At 39.8% G+C, this 19,559-nt stretch overlaps 1 protein-coding gene across 1 annotated transcript in view; it reads right to left on the bottom strand.

Moving 5' to 3' along the window:
• Window positions 1–1,485: 1,485 nt before the first annotated feature.
• The window catches only part of NDUFV2 (NADH:ubiquinone oxidoreductase core subunit V2), a 37,591-nt gene continuing 19,517 nt past the window's right edge, over window positions 1,486–19,559 (bottom strand). The window contains exons 3-8 of the mRNA XM_065398588.1: window positions 15,549–15,611; window positions 15,340–15,456; window positions 12,139–12,307; window positions 8,422–8,531; window positions 3,183–3,259; window positions 1,486–1,646 (exon numbers count right to left, since the gene is read on the bottom strand). Of these exons, the coding sequence (XP_065254660.1) occupies window positions 1,553–1,646; window positions 3,183–3,259; window positions 8,422–8,531; window positions 12,139–12,307; window positions 15,340–15,456; window positions 15,549–15,611 (630 nt within the window). The 3' untranslated portion in view covers window positions 1,486–1,552. The remainder of the gene's footprint in view (window positions 1,647–3,182; window positions 3,260–8,421; window positions 8,532–12,138; window positions 12,308–15,339; window positions 15,457–15,548; window positions 15,612–19,559) is intronic.

Raw genomic sequence — 19,559 nt, 5'->3', positions numbered from 1 at the left:
GGATCGATTGTACCAAAAGGATCTTCTTCCACATCTTTCCTGCTCAAACTTAATTGATTGTGACAGGATTGTTAGAGGTAAATCTGCTACTTATTTCCTTATTTTTCCCCACACTATTAAGTTTATTGTTGATTGGTGATACCATGTCAGGAGTATCAGCCAATTATAATGTACTTTTCATTCTTCCCCTAAACCCTGCTCCCCAAATGTAATCATATTGGTCATAATGCCTTAAAAGTAATCTACATCTAGACATACATATTTTTAAGTGATGAATGCCCTCAATAGCAGGACAGCGTCTTCAGCAGATAAGATAGTAAACTATTTTGTCCTTTTTGTGCTCATAAAACCGAAAGCAAGGTTTTCACCCAAAGATTTTGGTGAGGGCAAGGCAACATGTTTCACATACACCTTTACAAATGGGGGAAGTTTGGCAATCTACAGATTTTTTTTTTTTTTTTTTTTGCACTTTGCACTAATTATTTTTCTTACTGTGGCATAGAGTATCAGGGTTGGAAGGGACCTCAGGAGGTCATCTAGTCCAACCCCCTGCTCAAAGCAAGACCTAATCCCAACTAAATCATCCCAGCCAGGGCTTTGTCAAGCCTGACCTTAAAAACCTCTAAGGAAGGAGATTGCACCACCTCCCTAGGTAACCCATTCCAGTGCTTCACCACCCTCCTAGTGAAAAAGATTTTCCTAATATCCAACCTAAACCTCCCCCACTGCAACTTGAGACCATTACTCCTTGTTCTGTCATCTGGTACCACTGAGAACAGTCTAGATCCATCCTCTTTGGGAACCCCCTTTCAGGTAGTTGAAAGCAGCTATCAAATCCCCCCTCATTCTTCTCTTCTGCAGACTAAACAATCCCAGTTCCCTCAGCCTCTCCTCATAACTCATATGCTCCAGCCGCCTAATTATTTTTGTTGCCCTCCGCTGGACTCTTTCCAATTTTCCCACATCCTTCTTGTAGTGTGGGGCCCAAAACTGGACACAGTACTCCAGGTGAGGCCTCACCAATGTCAACTAGAGGGGAATGATCATGTCCCTCGATCTGCTGGCAATGCCCCTACTTATACAGCCCAAAATGCCGTTAGCCTTCTTGACAACAAGGGCACACTGTTGACTCATATCCAGCTTCTCATCCACTGTAATCCCTAGGTCCTTTTCTGCAGAACTGCTGCCTAGCCACTTGGTCCCTAGTCTGTAACAGTGAATGGGATTCTTCCATCCTAAGTGCAGGACTCTGCACTTGTCCTTGTTGAACCTCATCAGGTTTCTTTTGGCCCAATCCCTCTAATTTGTCTAGGTCCCTCTGTATCCTATCCCTACCCTCCAGCGTATCTACCACTCCTCCCAGTTTAGTGTCATCTGCAAACTTGCTGAGAGTGCAGTCCACGCCATCCTCCAGATCATTAATGATCTTTATGTGCTTCAATGGTGCTACTATTCTCTGTTTTTTAAAAAACTGAATTAAAGCCATTTTAATGAGGTTAACGGTATTTTATTTTCAGACAAAATATGTTTTTATAATTTATTACATAAATGCTTAGAGGTCTGCTCGAACTCCAAATCCAGGTCCTTTGGGTGGTTCAGTCAGAGAAGTAAGACCACCAGCTGGCTCACAAGAAAAGCGTCCACTTCTGAAAAGATAAAGAGCAATCAGATTTGTTCATCAATACTCAGTATTACAGCAATCATCTTCTACCCATGAATGACACAAGTCTAACTAAATCTTTGGGCTGCCATTTTTCCTGTTTCTCTGAAGGATGAGCAGAGAGAAACGGGAGGAGGAACAACAGAATATAATATCTGTAAAAATACTAGTGGTAAAACGAAGGCATTCAAGTAGAATGTCAAATATGGAACTTGATAACCAAAATACTTCATAGATACAAAAATTAAATCTATATGCTTAACAAAAAACCCAGGAGCCAATGGCTTTTTTACTCCAGCAACGGCAACATCTGATTATTTGTTTCAGATCCATCTTAGATTCATATATTCCAAGGCCAGAATTGACCATTATCATCATTTTGTCTGACCTCTTTGTATAGCACGGGCCATAGAACTTCCCCAAATTCTTAGAGCATATTTTTTAGAAAAACATACAATCTTGATGTAAAAACTGCCTATGTTGAAGAATCCACCACAACTGTTGGTAAATTGCTCCCATTGTTAATTACCCTCACTGTTAAAAATGTATTTCCAGTCTGAATTTGTCTAGATTCAACTTCCAACCACTGGATGTTATACCTTTCTCTACTAGACAGAAGAGCCCATTATCAAATATTTGTTCCCCATATAGGTATTTACAGATTATAATCGAGTTACCTCTTAACATACTTTGATAAGCTAAATAGATTGTTTTGAGTCCATCACTATAAGGGATGTTTTCTAACCCTTTAAGTCATTCTCATGGCTCTTCTCTGAACCCTCTCCAATTTATCTGCATCTTTCTTGAACTGTGGACACCACAACTCGACACAGTATTCCAGGAATGGTCACACCAAATACAGAGGTAAAATAACCTACAAATTTGAGGTTCCCGTTTATGCATCCAACAAGGATTGTATTAGCCTTTTGGCCACAGCACTGCACGGGAACGCATGTTCAAGTGATTATACATCATGATATTGTTCAGCATCAATTAGCTCCCCCATTCATATATCTTCCTATGCGTATGAAATTGTGCAGGAACAGTGGGAATTAAAAAGGAAAAGAAAAAAAGAAGTCAGTCTTTCACAAGCGTCAAATCCAGCATAGGTTTGTAGGGATCAAAAGTCTACTAGCTAGTAGTGTTTTGGGTGATTTATGCAAAAAAAGTTTGTGATCACATTCCAGTTCCTCTCAGGTATGTAGCCACTTCAGACCCACCATCTCCTCAATTGGCACTTTCATTGGTAGTCTCAAACAGGCCAGGGACCGAAGAGTTCTGGACATGAAGCTTTCCTCTCACCTCCACACACAGCCTCTCCAGGTTCAGGTTTACGCATAAAGCAGGTCAATGTGGAAAAGCCTGTAATGCCTGTGCAGTTCAGTGAATTAATGCCTTCAGTTCTAGAGTAATCAATCCAGTAACTTTTCCAAGAACTAGTTGCCAACATTAAAAATAGCTTCCCTTCCAAATGGATTCTCTCTCTCATTACTCACCCCAGTATTATACAAATACAATTTACCTTGGGCCAGGTTTGGGAACTCTGCCAGCCTTTAGTTCATCAATTATGTCTTCAATATCTTTTGATGTCAGATCTTCCTGTAAAATGAAAGAGATCATGCTATTAAAAGAAAATTTAAACAAAATCTATACGCAATTGAATCAAAAGTAGTATCCACAATTCCTCAAAATAACAGTTTTTAGCTTTTAACCAAATTCTTCACTCAGTTTTGATTTCAGCACAGGTAACTATGATCCTATCAGTTAATATATGCATCCAAGTTTAAAGAAGAATTAACAAACCTAAAAGATTTGAAGTTTTATGACATTCTAATGTCACTGTTAGCTGTGTTACACACGAGCAATTGTTTGTTAAAATGAACTGATTTTAAGCCATTTATGTTTCTGAACCAGCACATAACGGCCATGTTTTAAAAGGGGCTGTGTTTGAGTACTAGGAGCTACCATGCGAGCCAGCACTCTGATCACTCTGACACCAATTAGTTGTCCCAGAGAAGGCTTAATGGGATGGGGGTAATTAAAGTTAATTACCTGATCAGGTCAGTGGAGGGGCTGGGTGAGCTAAAGAGCCAATTAGCCCATCAGCTCAAGACTGATAAAAAGGACACAGGAAGGAAGTGAGGGGGAGAGGGACAGAGCTAGCCGAGTCCAGTGTCTCAGAAATCTCTCAAGCCCTGGGGAAAGGGCTGAGAGCACAGGAAACCGCACTGTAAATAGCACTGCTGCAAGGGGCTATAGAGGTGTTGGTGAAGGGAACATAAACGGCATGGTGTGAATACACAACCAGTGAAGTTGGAATAGTTTCTGTGGTATTAGAAGGCAGGAGCAGAGTATGCCCTGTTACATGTGGGCGCTTATCCAAGTTTGTGATTCCCCCATCCATGGTGGCAGAGGATCAGACAGGGAGCCAGTGTGAGGATTCAGCATCAGGGCAATGGAGGAGAGTCTGCAATGGTTGGTAGAGCAACTAAAGGAGAAACAAGAGACCATGCACTTGTTCCAGCAATCCCATCAAATGGAAAAGCAGTTTCTCCCTGCATAGCAGGCTGAGCAGCTGAACAGTCTGCAACACAGAACCTGGTGAATCCTGTGACTGAACAGCAGTAGTTTCTGGGGGTTACCCTGTGCAAAATGGGCCCAGTGGATGACCCGGACACATTTTTAGTGACTTTTGAGAGGGTAGCAACAGGAGCCAGATGGGATAAGGGATCATAGGTCTTCTGAGTGGCAACCTATTTATCAGGGGAAGCCTAGGCAGCCTATATGGCCCTGTGCAAGGAGAAGACCCACAACTATGATGTGGTAAAGGCAGTCATCCTGGATAGGGTAGGCCTTTTGGCAGAAAAATACAGATTTTGTGCCACTAGGTGGTCTTATGGAGTATGGCACTTAGCCTTTCTGCAAAAGTTAACTGACTGGGCTCCCTGCTGGCTAAGGCCAGATATTCAAGGTGTGGAGGAAAATAGCAGCAGCCATAATATTAGAAAAATTTCTCCAGAGCTGCTTTGAAAACACATGCATTTGAGTCTGGAGGCAGCAGTCAAACTCACGGAAGAGTTCATGGAAGCGGACTTCTCCAAGAGAGATGTCCAGCCATTTCAGAGACCAGACTCAAGGAAGAAGGGGGGCAACCTGATCATAGCATAGGCAACCATTTGTGTGGTTTGTACCAAGAGCTTCCTCCAATAAGCAGCCTGTGACACAACCCATGACTTAATATTCCTTTCTGCTGCCCTCTTCTCCCTCCCTTCCTGCCAAACAAAAACAAGGGGGGGTGGGAAGGGGAACATCACTGCCTCTCATATACAGGCAGGAATTAGTCAATTTACTTGTGTGGAGAGCGCACAATGTTAGTGTGGTGACAAACTACAGTAACTCCTCACTTAAAGTCATCCCAGTTAATGTTGTTACGTTGCCGATCAATTAGGGAACATGCTCGTTTAAAGTTGTGTAATGCTCCCTTCTAACGTCATTTGGCAGCCACCTGCTTTGTCCACTGCTTGCAGGAAGAGCAGCCCCTTGCAGCTAGCTGGTGGGGGCTTGGAACCAGGGTGGACCGGCAGCCCCCCATCAGCTCCGCCCTCCCCTAAGTTCCCTGTGCAACAGCTGCCCAGCAGGCTAGCAACTGCAGCTGTCCCTCCTGCCATGTGCTACTCCTGCCCTCTGCCTTGGAGCTGCTCCCCGAGACTCCTGCTTGCTGCGTGGGGGGTGGGGGGGGGCTAATGTCAGGGTGTCCCCCTGCACCCTGCTTACCCCATCTTCCATAGAGCAGGGGGGACACGCCACGGAGGGAGCTTGCAGCAACTGCCCTCTCAGCAAGCTGATCTAATTAACAAGGCAGTGTACTTAAAGGAGAAATGCGCGTCTCTCCCTCCATTCCTGCTGCCTTGTAGAGTGAGAGAGTTAACCCTTGAGGGCTCAGCCAATTGCTAGTTCATCATTTAGCAGTAAGGAAAATATCCTACCCTGATCCTCCACCTCAACCAAGCTTCACAATCATCATCACTGTGTACCAGTATTAAACAGTTTGTTTAAAAGTGTAAGTGTGTGTCTCTGTCTGTGTGTCTGTGTATGTAAAAATATGTCCCTGGAACCTAACCCCCTCATTTACATTAATTCTTTTGGAGAAATGGGATTCGCTTAACATCGTTTCGCTTAAAGTCTCATTTTTCAGGAACATAACTACAACGTTAAGTGAGGAGTTACTGTATACACTTACAACTGGCTTCATAATTACAACATCTGATACTAAAAACAATGCTATGTTGCATATTTTTGATATTCAAACCATAAACTGTACAAATACAGGGATTTCTTTAAGATTTCTGCAGTCAGACAACAAACTGCACAAAGCCCCTATGAAAAAGGCCTTGATTCAAAAAGAAAGAAGGGAAGATTCGAGGCTTCCATCAGTACAGGGCAGGGTTAAAGAGGCTTGGATGTTTTTTGTAACCTTAACTTGGAATGGCCTAGTTTTATAAATGTTTGGTGTTTGATATCACCAATATTCCTACAAAACTTTTTAAGCTATTGAATCACTGATACGTATTTTCACCCTTAACCCCAATTTAATGAAGACTTTTGTCTGGGAATTTTTTAAGACATAGTGGGAAATAGCTGTAATGTGACTCAATTGAGGTAGACAAGGAGAATGCCATTTAAGGTTTGGAGCTTAGCTCCCTCTGTCCTATAGTAAAGTGCACAAGGGTATGGTCTAGTACTTTTCTATGAAATCTGCCATAAGTGTTTTAGAAAGCATACTAGATTAGGCCACAGACTTAAGAACTTGGAATGAGTGATTAGCTCCCTTCATCACATATAATGTACACTGGACCAGGCCTAGGACTCTTCAAGTGTCTTTTTGCACAGCAAGCTATGAAAAGCATTCTGGGTTACACTGATCTACAGCTGCACGGCTCCTCTCCTGCAGACATTCTTAGATCAGGGGTCCAAGCACCTACAGCCACATCAGTATCTCAAATACCTGGTCCCCTGTCACTGTACTTTGGTGGCTTGAGTGCCTTTGGAGGCTTTTCTATCTTTCGTATATCTGGGGGAAATGCATCACTCTATCATGCCTTAGTCTCATCAGCATATCTGTTTGGAAAGCACATCACCAACATGATGCCCAGGAGTACCCTACTCTTGCACATCTTATCTGTGTGCTGGTGGGTACACTGGGGCACAATATCTGAACTAAAGATCAGCACACTGCTTAGCTTCCAGCTAAGCCCCTAAGTAACCTAACAGAGATTCTTATTTCAACATTAACTTAAAATTTGACTGTAAAGTGCAGAAATTTGATGTGCACTGAATCTTGACTTCACGAATCCAATAAGCTTAATTATAAATGCCTTCCAGTTGTTGTTCTCAAACTAGGAGTGTCTAAAGTGTCATATCAAATTTTTAAATATGATGGACCCATACAGATTTTTGTGGGGAGGGAAGGGTTTGTTTTTGGGGTAGTTTTTTTAGTTTTCTTACTTTACTTACTTAGTTCCTCTAAACTTCAGTTTTGGTAGAAAACTTTTCTGTTCTCCACTGACAAGCCTCCCTAATGATCAGTTTCCACTGAGGCCCATCTATGCAAGAAAAAGGCTTAGAGACATTTTAAAATAAATGAAAACTCACATCTCCAGCAGTCACTTGATTCCCTATTTTAAGCCCAAAGCCAAATTGCTATTCTGAAATTCTTGTTTAAAATATTCATAACTTTAAATTACAGTTCAAACACCTAAACTTTGACCTTGTTCACTAGGACTAGATTAATCCAATGTTATGTTTTCTCTCTCTTCTCTTTTCCGTTTTTATGCTTTCTAGTAACAAGCAAACAAAAAACCAACCCAAGACTTCTTGGATTCTTGATATTTTTAATGTCACATAACTTACGAACCCTTGTCCGATTTACTTAAAATTGGCTAGAAAAAGTATACCATGTTCACAGAACTCAGAATAATATTTTCAACATCATTATCAACATGAGAGGGAGGAAGGGAAGGGGTAGAGGGGAGGGCTCACAAAAAAAAAAAAAAAAAAAAAATTAAGGAAAAAAATCTCTTACAATGGAAACTGAATTTGCTAAGGCTGCTACCACTCCAAAATATGTTTGTTTCCCTTAATTGATTATATATATATTAAAAAAAAAAAACTATCAGAGGAGAATATCACTCAGAGTGAAAGAACCTCGAAGATTGAAAAAGGATTTGATAGTTTTTTGTTTTTGTTTTAATAAATAATAATCCCAGAGAGAACCAAATCCTCCTTCAACTAGAAGGTATCTATGAAAGTGCCCTAGTTCTAATGCCTGGATACCCCAAAATGTATTTCTATATGTATTTTAATTCTCTTTCTTCATGATCCTTTTATGAAAATATGTGAACATTAAAAAAAATTCCACTGGTCTCAGGAACTTTACCTATATCACAGTGTATTGATGTGTATTTTCATGTAGAGGATATCTAGAAGATATTCCAGCTCATGAACTGTCCCTCTCCCACAAAATGAGAGCTTCTTCTCTTTACATTGATAATTAAGCCTAGGGAAGTCCTGTTCCAATATCATTTTGAGAGACAAGCCACCCACAGCATAGCAATATAAACTATCAAATTAATAGGTCAATTAATAACTTATATTGAACTACTAGAATTTCATAATCTAAACCAATGACAATCATTTAGTGTAATAATTAACATACCAGTTAAACAAAACATTGTACCTTTCAAACAGAATGAAATACTTACATAATAATTATCATTTATTTGTACCATCGGTGCATTTACGCAAGCGCCTAAACATTCAACTTCTACCAGTGTGAAAAGTTTATCAGGTGTTGTTTCCCCAACTTGTATACCTACAGTAATAAGGAATATTAGGTTAAGTGGTGATTATTTAATACATTTAAAGCAAAATCTTAAATATTTCACAGCTAATCTATTACTGTTATTTCATTTCATGTTGTAAAACATTTGTATCTTATTTTTACATGATTTGGACCATTTTCCTAATGTCAACACTTAAACAGCTCCAAGACGCTTCCCATTAAGTAAAAAAAAAGCTTCACAAACTGAAACCCCTCAGATACATTTTAAAAACTGATTTACAGACCTGCTTCCTATTTCATAAAAACATTTTCTAAACCAATTATAGGTATTATTAATTGTAGACTACTATTCTATTTTTAGGAAGCAATGCAATAGGAGAAGTAACTTAAAAAGGAATTATATATTACAGCAGCATGGTGGTCAGAACCTTGTAGATTCAGGCATTAAGGCCCCAATCCTGCTAAGAGTTGTGCATGAGCTTAACTTTAATACCATAAGTAGTGCTGTTGATATGCATGACCAGTGCTAGGTCAATTAGAATATTGTCGTTAATTTAAAAAGGATCAGTATTGGGCATAAATTATCAATGGGTTAATAATTATTACAAAGAAACTATGCAAATAAAATTAGATGAATAATAGCAGCTGGGAAGAAAAAAAGATCACGATTTTGTGAATATGGTCAATTTCTGTAAGCACAGCTGTAGCAGTGAAATGTATTTCATTTCAAACTATACTCCCTGGAACAGCTTCATGAAATACTTTTTCATGTGGCTCCCAAGGGACTACAAAGAGCACTCCATACCATATTTTATCCCAACAAATTCCATTTTGATAGCAGGTTACAAACAAGGAATGTCATCTTAATGTCAGATCCACACAATTATATCAGCCAGGTAGACTGAGAGTCAATATTTAAGGAACTAACTTTTTTAAATACTAAAAGATCCAAAATTACTAAGTATTACAAAGATTATATTCCATACCAGGATAACTGCTACACAGACTGTTTTCATTATGTTAAATTCAGCTACACTAGTCCTAAAAGCATATAGCATATATTCAAGGACATTATAGCAAGCCTGTCAAAAGTTTTATTATTTATCAAGAAGCATTCATGATATTGTGTGTACATATGCAAAAGCACCACATATTATAAGGCAAAACAACTGGAAGAAGTCATGTGTACTCCAGGAGACTGCACTGGCTTCCTACTTGTTTCCTGGTGAAATTCTAGTTATTGGTTTTGACCTGTAAAGTCCTTCGTTATTTGGGAGCTGTGTATCTTAAAAACTGCCTATGTTTTAAAAACTGACACCAAAGATTGGTTGAGATTCTTGAGCTGCAAGTGCTTAGATATGATCACTTGTGGCTGGAGACAGACCATCCAACTGGTCAGCCTTCGACCCCGACTTAACAAGCCAAAGGTTTTTAGTGGGAGTTACCTTCAGGACACTTTACAATTCCTAGCTGTTTTGATTGATTGATGGGGGAGCCCTTCTGGCAGCACTGGCTACCCTTTTTAGCAGCTATTTAGTTGCTGGCATTTGTACTGTAATTTATAGTAAGTAATATACATAGCAGTGTTTGAGAAGTGTAATGTACTAATGTGAACAGTTACAATAACAATGTTAGACAATCACTTCACTGATTTCCAGATTTTACTATTTTATCTGTGCAACCTTAATATTAAAATCGTAGCTATTTTTAATTCAATTTCCTTGTTTAAAACAATTAAGAGGGGAAGAAATCACTTGTGCTTAATAGCAGCACTACTAAAATGGTCCCCATTAGACTGAAGTTCACAGCATGGAGTGTTAATTTCACCCCTTTTCCTGTGTTTTAGTTTGGTTGCAGAGAATTCTCTCTTACATTTTGGGGTTACTTATCTTTGCTACAGAAAACCCCCCAACTTTTCATGAAAACTTAGAATTTGTGGAATATTGTAGAATATAGGAAATATTACAAACACCCTAAAATTGAGGAATAAAAATGTTTTACGCAGCTTCAGTTTTTTTCTTGTCCTTAATGTTAAGACAGTTATTTTAGAGAATTGAGCTGGGTGTTAAAGCAAGACATTTACAATCTCTCTCACATCAGTTTTCCCACTGAAAGCATTAAAGTGGCAGTCCCTGTTCCTACTAGACTATGGAGGGAGAATGTGCACTGTGAGGTCACAAATGCTTGGGGCTTCTTTAGGCTCTGCTAAAATTCTTAGCAGATGCCCATGGAGCATATTTAAAAGTGTTTTTTCCCAAATAACTTTAGTTTTCCCCCTCCTACTCCCTCCAAACCAAGAAAAGTCATTAGTTCTCAATGAGTACTGTGTTGTCACGATTTAAACTTTAGACATCAAAAAAATTTGAACTTAAAAATTTTTAACACTGGAAAAAAATATTTTTTACTCTCCTTTAAAACTGATACCGGGATTTTGTTCAAACTTTCAAAAAAATTCACCTTTGGAAAGAGACCAAGCATGGAAAATTTCAGCCAAAAAGTGCATGTTTTGGAAATCTGCATGCATAATAAAAGGTTATAATAAACTGTTTACTGCCTTAATTATAGTGGTTTGTACCAAGAGCTTCTTCTAATAAGCATAGCCTGTGACACAAACCCATGACTTAATATTCCTTTCTGCTGCCCTCTTCTCCCTCCCCTCCTGCCAAACAAAAACAAGGGGGGAGGGGGGAGAGACACATCACTGCCTCTCATATACAGGCAGGAATTACTAAATTTACTTTACTATTAAGGATTTATAAATTACATTCCCATTATCCCATTTAAGTTAAACAAAGATTAGTGTAACACTCATATAGCAAATGTCTCTTCCCCACACACTGATCCATGTGTTGCAATATTAAATATATGCATCTAAGATATGCAATATTAAAGATATGCTGAAGGGAACCTGACTAGCTGAGTAGACTGTTGTATGTCTGGTAGTCTTGCTCTAAGATACATTACTGGAAAAAAATAAAGGATCAAATCAACACATTTAAATCCCTATTAAGTTGGAAACAGTTATTTTTACTCAGAACTTTGAGCAAGGGCTTGCCTTCAACACCAGTCCTTGATTTCAGGTATATTCAAACATTTACTTGGATTACTGGAGGGAAAAAAATGTGGTTCACAGCTACATTAGAGAAAATAAATGGTCTCTTACATAAGCAACAAAAACAAAACAAAAAACTTGATTTGAGACCCCCTATTCCAATTGTTTGAGGATACTGACACAAGAGAACATGCCTCACCCTCAAGGGGATGGGATAATCTGAATGTTCTCAGGTCCCCAAAATTCACATTTTAACTTCTAAAACGGACAGATTTATTATCTGACAAATTGCCTATAAAAACATCAATGGGCACTCCTAGCCAATAGTTTCCCCCCCAACCATCACACTTTTGTTTTCATTCTGCTATTAAATATACTTATTCTTTTTATTTCAAATCTAAAGTTTTTCAAATTTAGACTTCAAAGAATTAACTTATGAATTTAAGTATATTTTCTTTTTGTATCGTCACCACCATATCGATTCCTTGTTTAGAAAGTTTTTGTTGGATAGGTGAAATGTTAAATATTGTAAGCCTGTAAAAACACAAATAGTTATAGAAAACATAATATCAATTTGCATCATACCAAGCTTCTTCTGAATGGCCTCTAGTATGCCATCAGAGTCTCTCAGCATGCAAGGTGTAGTTGTGCAGATCTGAATATGATATTTTCCAACAGGCTTCCGATTATACATTGTATAGAAAGTTGCTACTTCATATACTCTCATGGGAGGCATCTGTAAAACTTCAGCAACCTATAGGATGGGGAAGAAATTTTTTTTTCTAATTTTTATTTTTGTAGGGCATTACTAGAATAATTTCAGCTAAATGCAATATTTTCAAAAGCACTAATTACATTAATTCTGGTTCACAACACTGTAGTAGTATACAAACGAAAAAATACAAAAATTACTTCTGCATTCTTGTGTTCTGAAGATAGCCATAACAGATCACCACTATGACTCTCAGACCTTTGACAAGTGACAGGTTGAAATGTATATAGTTCATGTTTCTGAGCTGGCAGACCAGGTGCCAGCTCATGCCCAGGCCCCAAGCCTCACTGAACAGTGCATAGCAAGACACCAGTCTGACACACCATTCTGTTAATATTGCTAAAACAGGTATTAGACTTGTAAACATGCATTTAGTGTTTAGATTTCATGAAATATTTGTAAATTGCTGCATATGTTATTCTCACTTATAATATCTGTAACCCATGCTATAAGGTAATACTTAAGTATTTGTTCTGTAACTAAAAATGTTTGTTCTGAAACTGTAAATCCAGTCAGGAAAGAAATATCACCAAGTGTGAAATACTGGTTTGCACCCATGAAGAAGTGTCATCTTTTCCCCCCAAAAAAGAAGGTCTATAGACATCAGACAAGCCATTGTGGACAAAAGACTTTGTTGACTGCTTCCCTCAGAGCCCTGAAGAGGGTGTGCCCAAGCCCTCATCCCATCACAGCTTGAACACTGGGGAAGGGAATAAAAATGCCTGTGAAAGAGAATTTATTATTTCTATGGTGCTTGAACTCTGAGGGTAGAGGATTTCTAAGCATAAGCAGGGAGTCCCCAGCTGTTTTTCCTGGGTTAGCTCTAAAAGATAGAGTCTGCTTACTATAGAAGTTTCTATTATCTTTCAAAATCTAACTCACTTCTATGTGTATGCATACCTGCTTTAACACTGTAAATAACTCATTTTTTTCCTAGTTAATAAACCTTTAGTTAGTTTGTTACAGGACTGGCTATAAGCATAGTCTTTGGTGTGAGATCTAAGGTGCAAATTAACTAGTCGGTCTTTGGGACTGGAAGTAACCTGAATATTGATGTGATTTTTGGTGTAAAGCAACTATCACAAAGTCAAGCTTGCTTGGGTGGCAAGATAGATAGTAATGCCATAGGGGACAGTCTGTGACTTCAAGGTAAGACTGTGACTGAGCTTTAGGGAGCTCAAACTTGTTACTAGGTTGGTGAAATCTAATTATAGAAGGTGTACAGCCAGTTTGGAGTTTCTGCCCTGCTTCTTGACAGTCTGCACTGAGGTTGGCACTCTCAGTCGTGAGCCACTGCAGGCAGCGTGACAACATCAAAAATAATTCTTTGCTGGAATGAAAATTGAAAGCACTGGAGAACTTGGTCAGACTACAAATAACTATCATTGAATGATATTGTTTCCGAGCCTCTGTATTACAGCAAAGCTCATTTTAAGCTGGGTGCTACAAATGATCAACTAAGTGGGAAAGGACTTATAGGACCTCCATGCATAAAAACAGCTTAGTGTCACTTCATCTGGCAAACATGACTGAGAAGATTGTAAAAACTACTAAAGCAATACGGTGATCACCTATCAAAGCCATAGGACTGGTTTTTTTGTTTTATTGTTTTTTCTGAAATGACTCCTCTCCCAGAGACATTTTGGAAAGTGTTTTTTACCTCTTAAAGGGGCATATGAGGAGACAGGAGTTGAAACAGCTACATTATTCCCAGCAAAACTATGGGTTATTAATGAAGAAAACGTCTACATTTCCGTTACATTACTTCAGCTGAAGCTGTGCTGGGAAAGATTGTTAAAGACAACCAACACCGCTCCTCAGAAGAACATAATTAATATTAGATCGGGTCAGAAATTTGCCAAAGGAACATTTTTTCATTGGAGAATGCCAATTCATTGAAATGTTCCACAGAAACAGTTCTATTTGGACAATGGTCCAACAGAAAGCACACAGAACCCAGCTTGCCCCAGCCTCTCTTGCACAGGGGTGAGAATCTTTGTCTATAGATGTATTTAGACGTTTGTTCACAGTGAAAACTCACCTGTAACTGGTGGGTATGTACTCACCATGGCTCAGCCAGGCCTCCATTGCCACTACCCATGCTACCGTGGCTACACTGCTATGTATACTTGTGCTGCTCAAGAAGAGCTAGCATGAGTATTTGAACATAAGCAAGACAATCATACCCCTAGCTCATAGTGTAGACGTAGTCTAGACCTGCGGTTCTCAAACTTTAGCAACCTGAGGACCCCCATTTTTATTTTAAATTTTTCCCAACCCCCCAAGATCCTCACCTCCACTCCACCCCTTCCCCCAAGGCCCCACACCCCTGGCCCACCTCTACCTACCCCTGCCTTCGCTTCCCTGCCTCTTTCTGCCCCCTCCCCCGAGTGCGCCCCATCCCTGCTCCTCTCCCTCCCTCCGAGCACCTCCTGCCTGCTGCATGTTCCCTGGCATGCAGGAGGTACTGGGAGGGAGGTGGAGGAGTTGATCAATCAGCAGGACCTGCGGACTCCCTGGAGTACCCTCGCGGACCTCCAGGGGTCCGTGGACCCCAGTTTGAGAAATGCTGGTCTAGAGTAGTTTCTCCCACATCCTCCAGATAAAGTATTACATTCAGCTGCAGTACAGATAGGATTCTCTCCCAGCTGAAGAAAGGGAGTCTAACCAGTACTTTGTCCCTCTTTCCTTTCCCATCAGCAGTGAACAGTCCCACACCTTTGCTTCAACCTTCTTCACTAAAGGTCACAGCAAGTCTGAATAAAGTTCACTGAAGTTTTGTTTTGCGGATATTTTGGAGTTTCTAGTATTAAGCAAGCATCATGTGCAGAGGCAGGATTCTCCTACAGGGAAATTTCTGAATTTCTGGGATTCTCATGATCCTGTGCCAAATTTAAATTCTTGAATTAGCTTATTTTAGTATCGAAATTATAATTTTCTCGTCCTATTAGTAAAGCTACGATTTAGCTCAAAAACTAGTAACAGTAATGCTTTTAAAAAAACAGATTAAATACCTTGTTCATCGCTGATATGGGCAACCATCCATTCTGTCTCTGGGCCAGATCTAGTACTGGAATCACAGCAGCTGATCTATGTCCCTCTGGGTAGTTGTTTACTATCGCTTCTATTCTCTAGTAAAAAAAAAAAAAAAAAAAAAAAAAATTGTTTACAACACTTATTTAAGATTCAGATTTGGATACTTAACATGCCGTTTTCTCCATACCTTATAGTTTTCAGGTGTGAAATCAAATGGAGTATCTGGGTTATTTTCAGGAGTATCTCTGTGCTGCAAGGAAAAGGAAATAAACATATCAAAATATGATTTTAGACACACACACTTTAAGGCCAGAAGGGACCATCACGATCATCTAGTCCAGTGGTTCTTCAACTGGGGTGCACGCACCCCCGGGGGTGCGAGATGAGCCAGATTTTTTTAGAAGGTAAATCATCGAACACACAAATTAAGCACAGGCACGTAAGTACAACTACTTTGTTTAATCAAACCTATGGATTTATTAACATTATGCGTTTTTAACCATTACTGTAATATACAAACAAAAAATATATCTAGGTTTAAAGAACTGACCTACTTCAACGATTTTTGATAAGGGGTGCGAGAACATATTTTGAGAACCAAAGGGGTGCAGGCTGCAGTAAAGGTTAAGAACCACTGATCTAGTCTGACCTCCTGAACATCACAAGTTACAGAACCTCACCCACCCACTCCTGCAGTAGGCCTTAACCTCAGGCTGCGTTACTGAAGTCCTTAAATCTTGATTTAAAGACCTCAAGTTACAAGAATCCACCGTTTTCTCTGCTTCAAGATGGCAAGTGACCTCTGCCCCAGGCTGCAGAGGAAGGCAAAAACCTCCCATGTTCTCTGTCAATCTGACCTGGGAGGAAATTCCTTACTGACCCCAAATATGGCAATGAGATCCTGAGCATATAAGCAAGACCCACCAGACACACACCTGGGAAAGAATTCTCTGTAGGTTACTCGGGGCCTTCCCTCTCTAACGACCCATCTCCAGCCGTTGCAGATATTTACTCCGTTAACCTCTATGTCAGGCCTGCACAACTCGTAAAGCGGCGAGGGCCATATTACTCCAAAGAAAACAGCTGAGGGCCGAAACCTCCCGGCCCCGCGGAAACACACACGCCCCCCCAGCCCCGCGGAAACAAACCCTCCTTCCCCAGCACCGCACCGCCGAAACAGCTAAGTTTTGCGGGGGAGGGTGTGTGATACTTTATTAAGAATTTTTCAATTAAATCAAACAATTTTTAAAATTCTTTTAAATTTTTTTATTAATCATGGAAAAATTAAAAACATCTGTTCCGTTGAAAGAAAACATTTGTACTTTTCATAATTACCTTGCAAATTTAATGAGAAATATTACATCTCTTCTCGGCAACAAGCTTGTCGCATTTGGGGGTCATATTTGAAGTGGATATTTTCATAATGTCTTCCAAATGGTCGTCAGTCAGAGAAGAACGTTGCTTGTTTTTATTCATGTTCATGATGGAAAATGTTTGTTCACATATGTAAGTGCGTCCAAAAATGCTGAACGTTTTCAGTGCAACTTCATTGTCCAGACTTTTGTAGAAGTCCCGCAAGCTGCTTTCTCTGTGCTTATTTCGGTAAACTGCTGAACACTGAAGTTCAATAACCTCCAACTGCAAATCTAGTGGCACTTCCTCTGGATCCACAGAAAAGGGATCTTCAATCAGCTTCAACTGGACGTCTTCTTCTTTAGACAAAGTAAGTCTTCTGTCAAATTCTTCAATCAAAAGAATGATGTGCTTTGCGTATTTTTCTCCCAACTCGGCGTGTTTGTGCTGAGGGATACGCTGTGCACAAGTGGGAAAGTGACACATTTCACCTTTTGACAGCTGACTTCTGAAAAGTTTCAATTTCATTTTGAAAGCTTTCACTGCTGCACACATTTGAAATATAAGTTGATTTTTTCCCTGAAGTTGAATGTTGAGATCATTCAGGTGTGCTCTAATATCACAAAAGAAAAAGAGATCTTGATTCCAGGACTCATTTTCAAGCTCTGGGAATTTTATTGGCCCATTTTCTAGGAATTTTGCTACCTCCTCTTTCAAAGCAACAAAACGCTGGAGCACTCTTCCTCGACTCAACCATCTCACTTCTGTATGGTAGATTAAGTCATTGCACTCGGTGTCTACCCCTTCAAGAAAGGCTCGAAATGTCCTATGTTTTAGTCCTCTAGAACGGATGTAGTTTACAATGGAAACTACCACTGACATTACATGCTCAAATTTTAAGACTTTGCTACACAAAACCTGCTGATGCATAATGAAGTGATGTTTGGTTATTTCTCTCCCGATAAATTCTTCAAGAAGAGTAACTGCTCCAACATTTTTTTGGCACATAGCTGGAGCACCATCAGTACAAATGGCCACCAAGTTTGTGAAATCTAATCCCGACTTATCATTCGTGCACTTTATCACTTCACTGGAAATTTCTTTTCCGGTTGTGTGACCCGTCATGGAGCACATGCCAGCAAGTTCTTCAGTAAGTTTTTATCAATACCTCTAATAAAAATAAGAAGTTGGGCGGTGTCTTTTAAATCGGTGCTTTCATCCATAGCTAGGGAGTAAAAGCAAAATTCACTGACTCTCTGCTTTAACTGATCACTTAAATTGGTAGAAATGTCAGCTATTCTTCTCCGTACAGTCATGTGTGATAGACTGACATTCTCAAATATTCCCCTCTTTTCTGGACATAACTCAGATACAGCAATCAACATACACTTTTTTAATAACTCGCCTTCTGTCAAGCATTTCCCAGCAGCAGCAATTTCCTTAGAAATTTTAAAGCTTACTTTAGTAACTGTATCGTTCTCAGTGCTCACTTTCTTGAAAATTTGCTGTTCTCTACTAAGGTTTTTCGCTAAACTGGCTGCTTTAATTATTTTTTCATTTGGGCTCAATTTGGCGAGATTGGGATGCTTAGTTTCAAAGTGCCACCGAAGGTTGTATTCTTTCGGAACGGCTAACGTTTCGCGACACACGAGGCACAGTATTTTGTCTTTGGAAATAGTATATAAGTATTTATTCGTCCATTCAGTGTTGAAAACTCTGTGCTCTGATTCTATTTTTCTCTTTTTCTTTTCACTCATGGTATCCATTATGAAGCTCAAGATTTTGTTGAATAAATTCACACACAAGGGAAACACTCACAGTCACACACAAAGAGAAGAGATATCTCACGGCGCATGGCACACTATCAAGGCACTGACGGTGTGTGGAAGCCTGTAGGTCCAGGGGTCACTATATTACTGCACACAGCAGTCAATCAATGCAGTTGTAGATAAATCTCTGCATTATGCATTTTTGTATAACTTTTATATGACTTTGTATTGAACCTTGGTACTATGTTATAGCGGGCTCCTAAGATAGTATAATTAAGGTAAAAGAAAAATTTCTTCTGTGCAAATTTTTGAAGCAGAGTTCAAATTTGTGTGCCATGAGGCAAATGCGCCCAAGTGAGTAAAATGCTTATACATTTAAAAAGTTTTAATTTGCAATTTGTGTCAATTTATATGGGTTTTCAGATAGACATCATAAGTAAAAAAAGAAAAACAGAAGTTTGTGTTTTAAATTGAAAATTTTCCTAAAAAATATCAATAAATGATTATCAGCCAAGAATAAGATATGTAATTACAAATGCATTTTAATGTCCTTATTGGTCGAAATGTCAAAGACGGCTAAACTAACCTTACTGTTTTTCCCTGCGATCTTTTTCATTTGCCCATTCAATATAAACTCTGTCCAGATCTATCAGTCCTCAATCCAGCTGGTAACTCTTAATACACATCAGCACCCCACATAGAACCCCCCACTCGCTAGTTTCCCAATACACACAGATTTCTCCTCCCTCCCTCCCAGTGCCCTTCCCCAAAGCCCCACCACCACAACTAAACAATGCCCCACACAGACCCCCAGTGCCCTGACACACACAGATCTCCCTCACTGCCCAGCACCCCCCAACAGGCCCCCACTGCCTAGCACCCCAAAACACACAAACCTCCCCCACTGCCCAGCGCCCTCCACACCCTCACAGCCCAGCACCCCCCACACATCTCCCAGACACTCACTCCACCACACCCTTCCCCCTTCCCTGGCCGTACTCACCAGCCCTGCTGGGAGGTCTCTGGCTCCTAGGGTGAGAGCGGCAAGGGGAGTCTCCAGTGGTGAGCGGGAGCCG

This window comes from Emys orbicularis, chromosome 2 (genome assembly GCF_028017835.1).
Source record: "Emys orbicularis isolate rEmyOrb1 chromosome 2, rEmyOrb1.hap1, whole genome shotgun sequence".
Taxonomy (NCBI): Eukaryota; Metazoa; Chordata; order Testudines; family Emydidae; genus Emys; species Emys orbicularis.
This window is presented reverse-complemented; position numbering and strand designations above follow the sequence as displayed.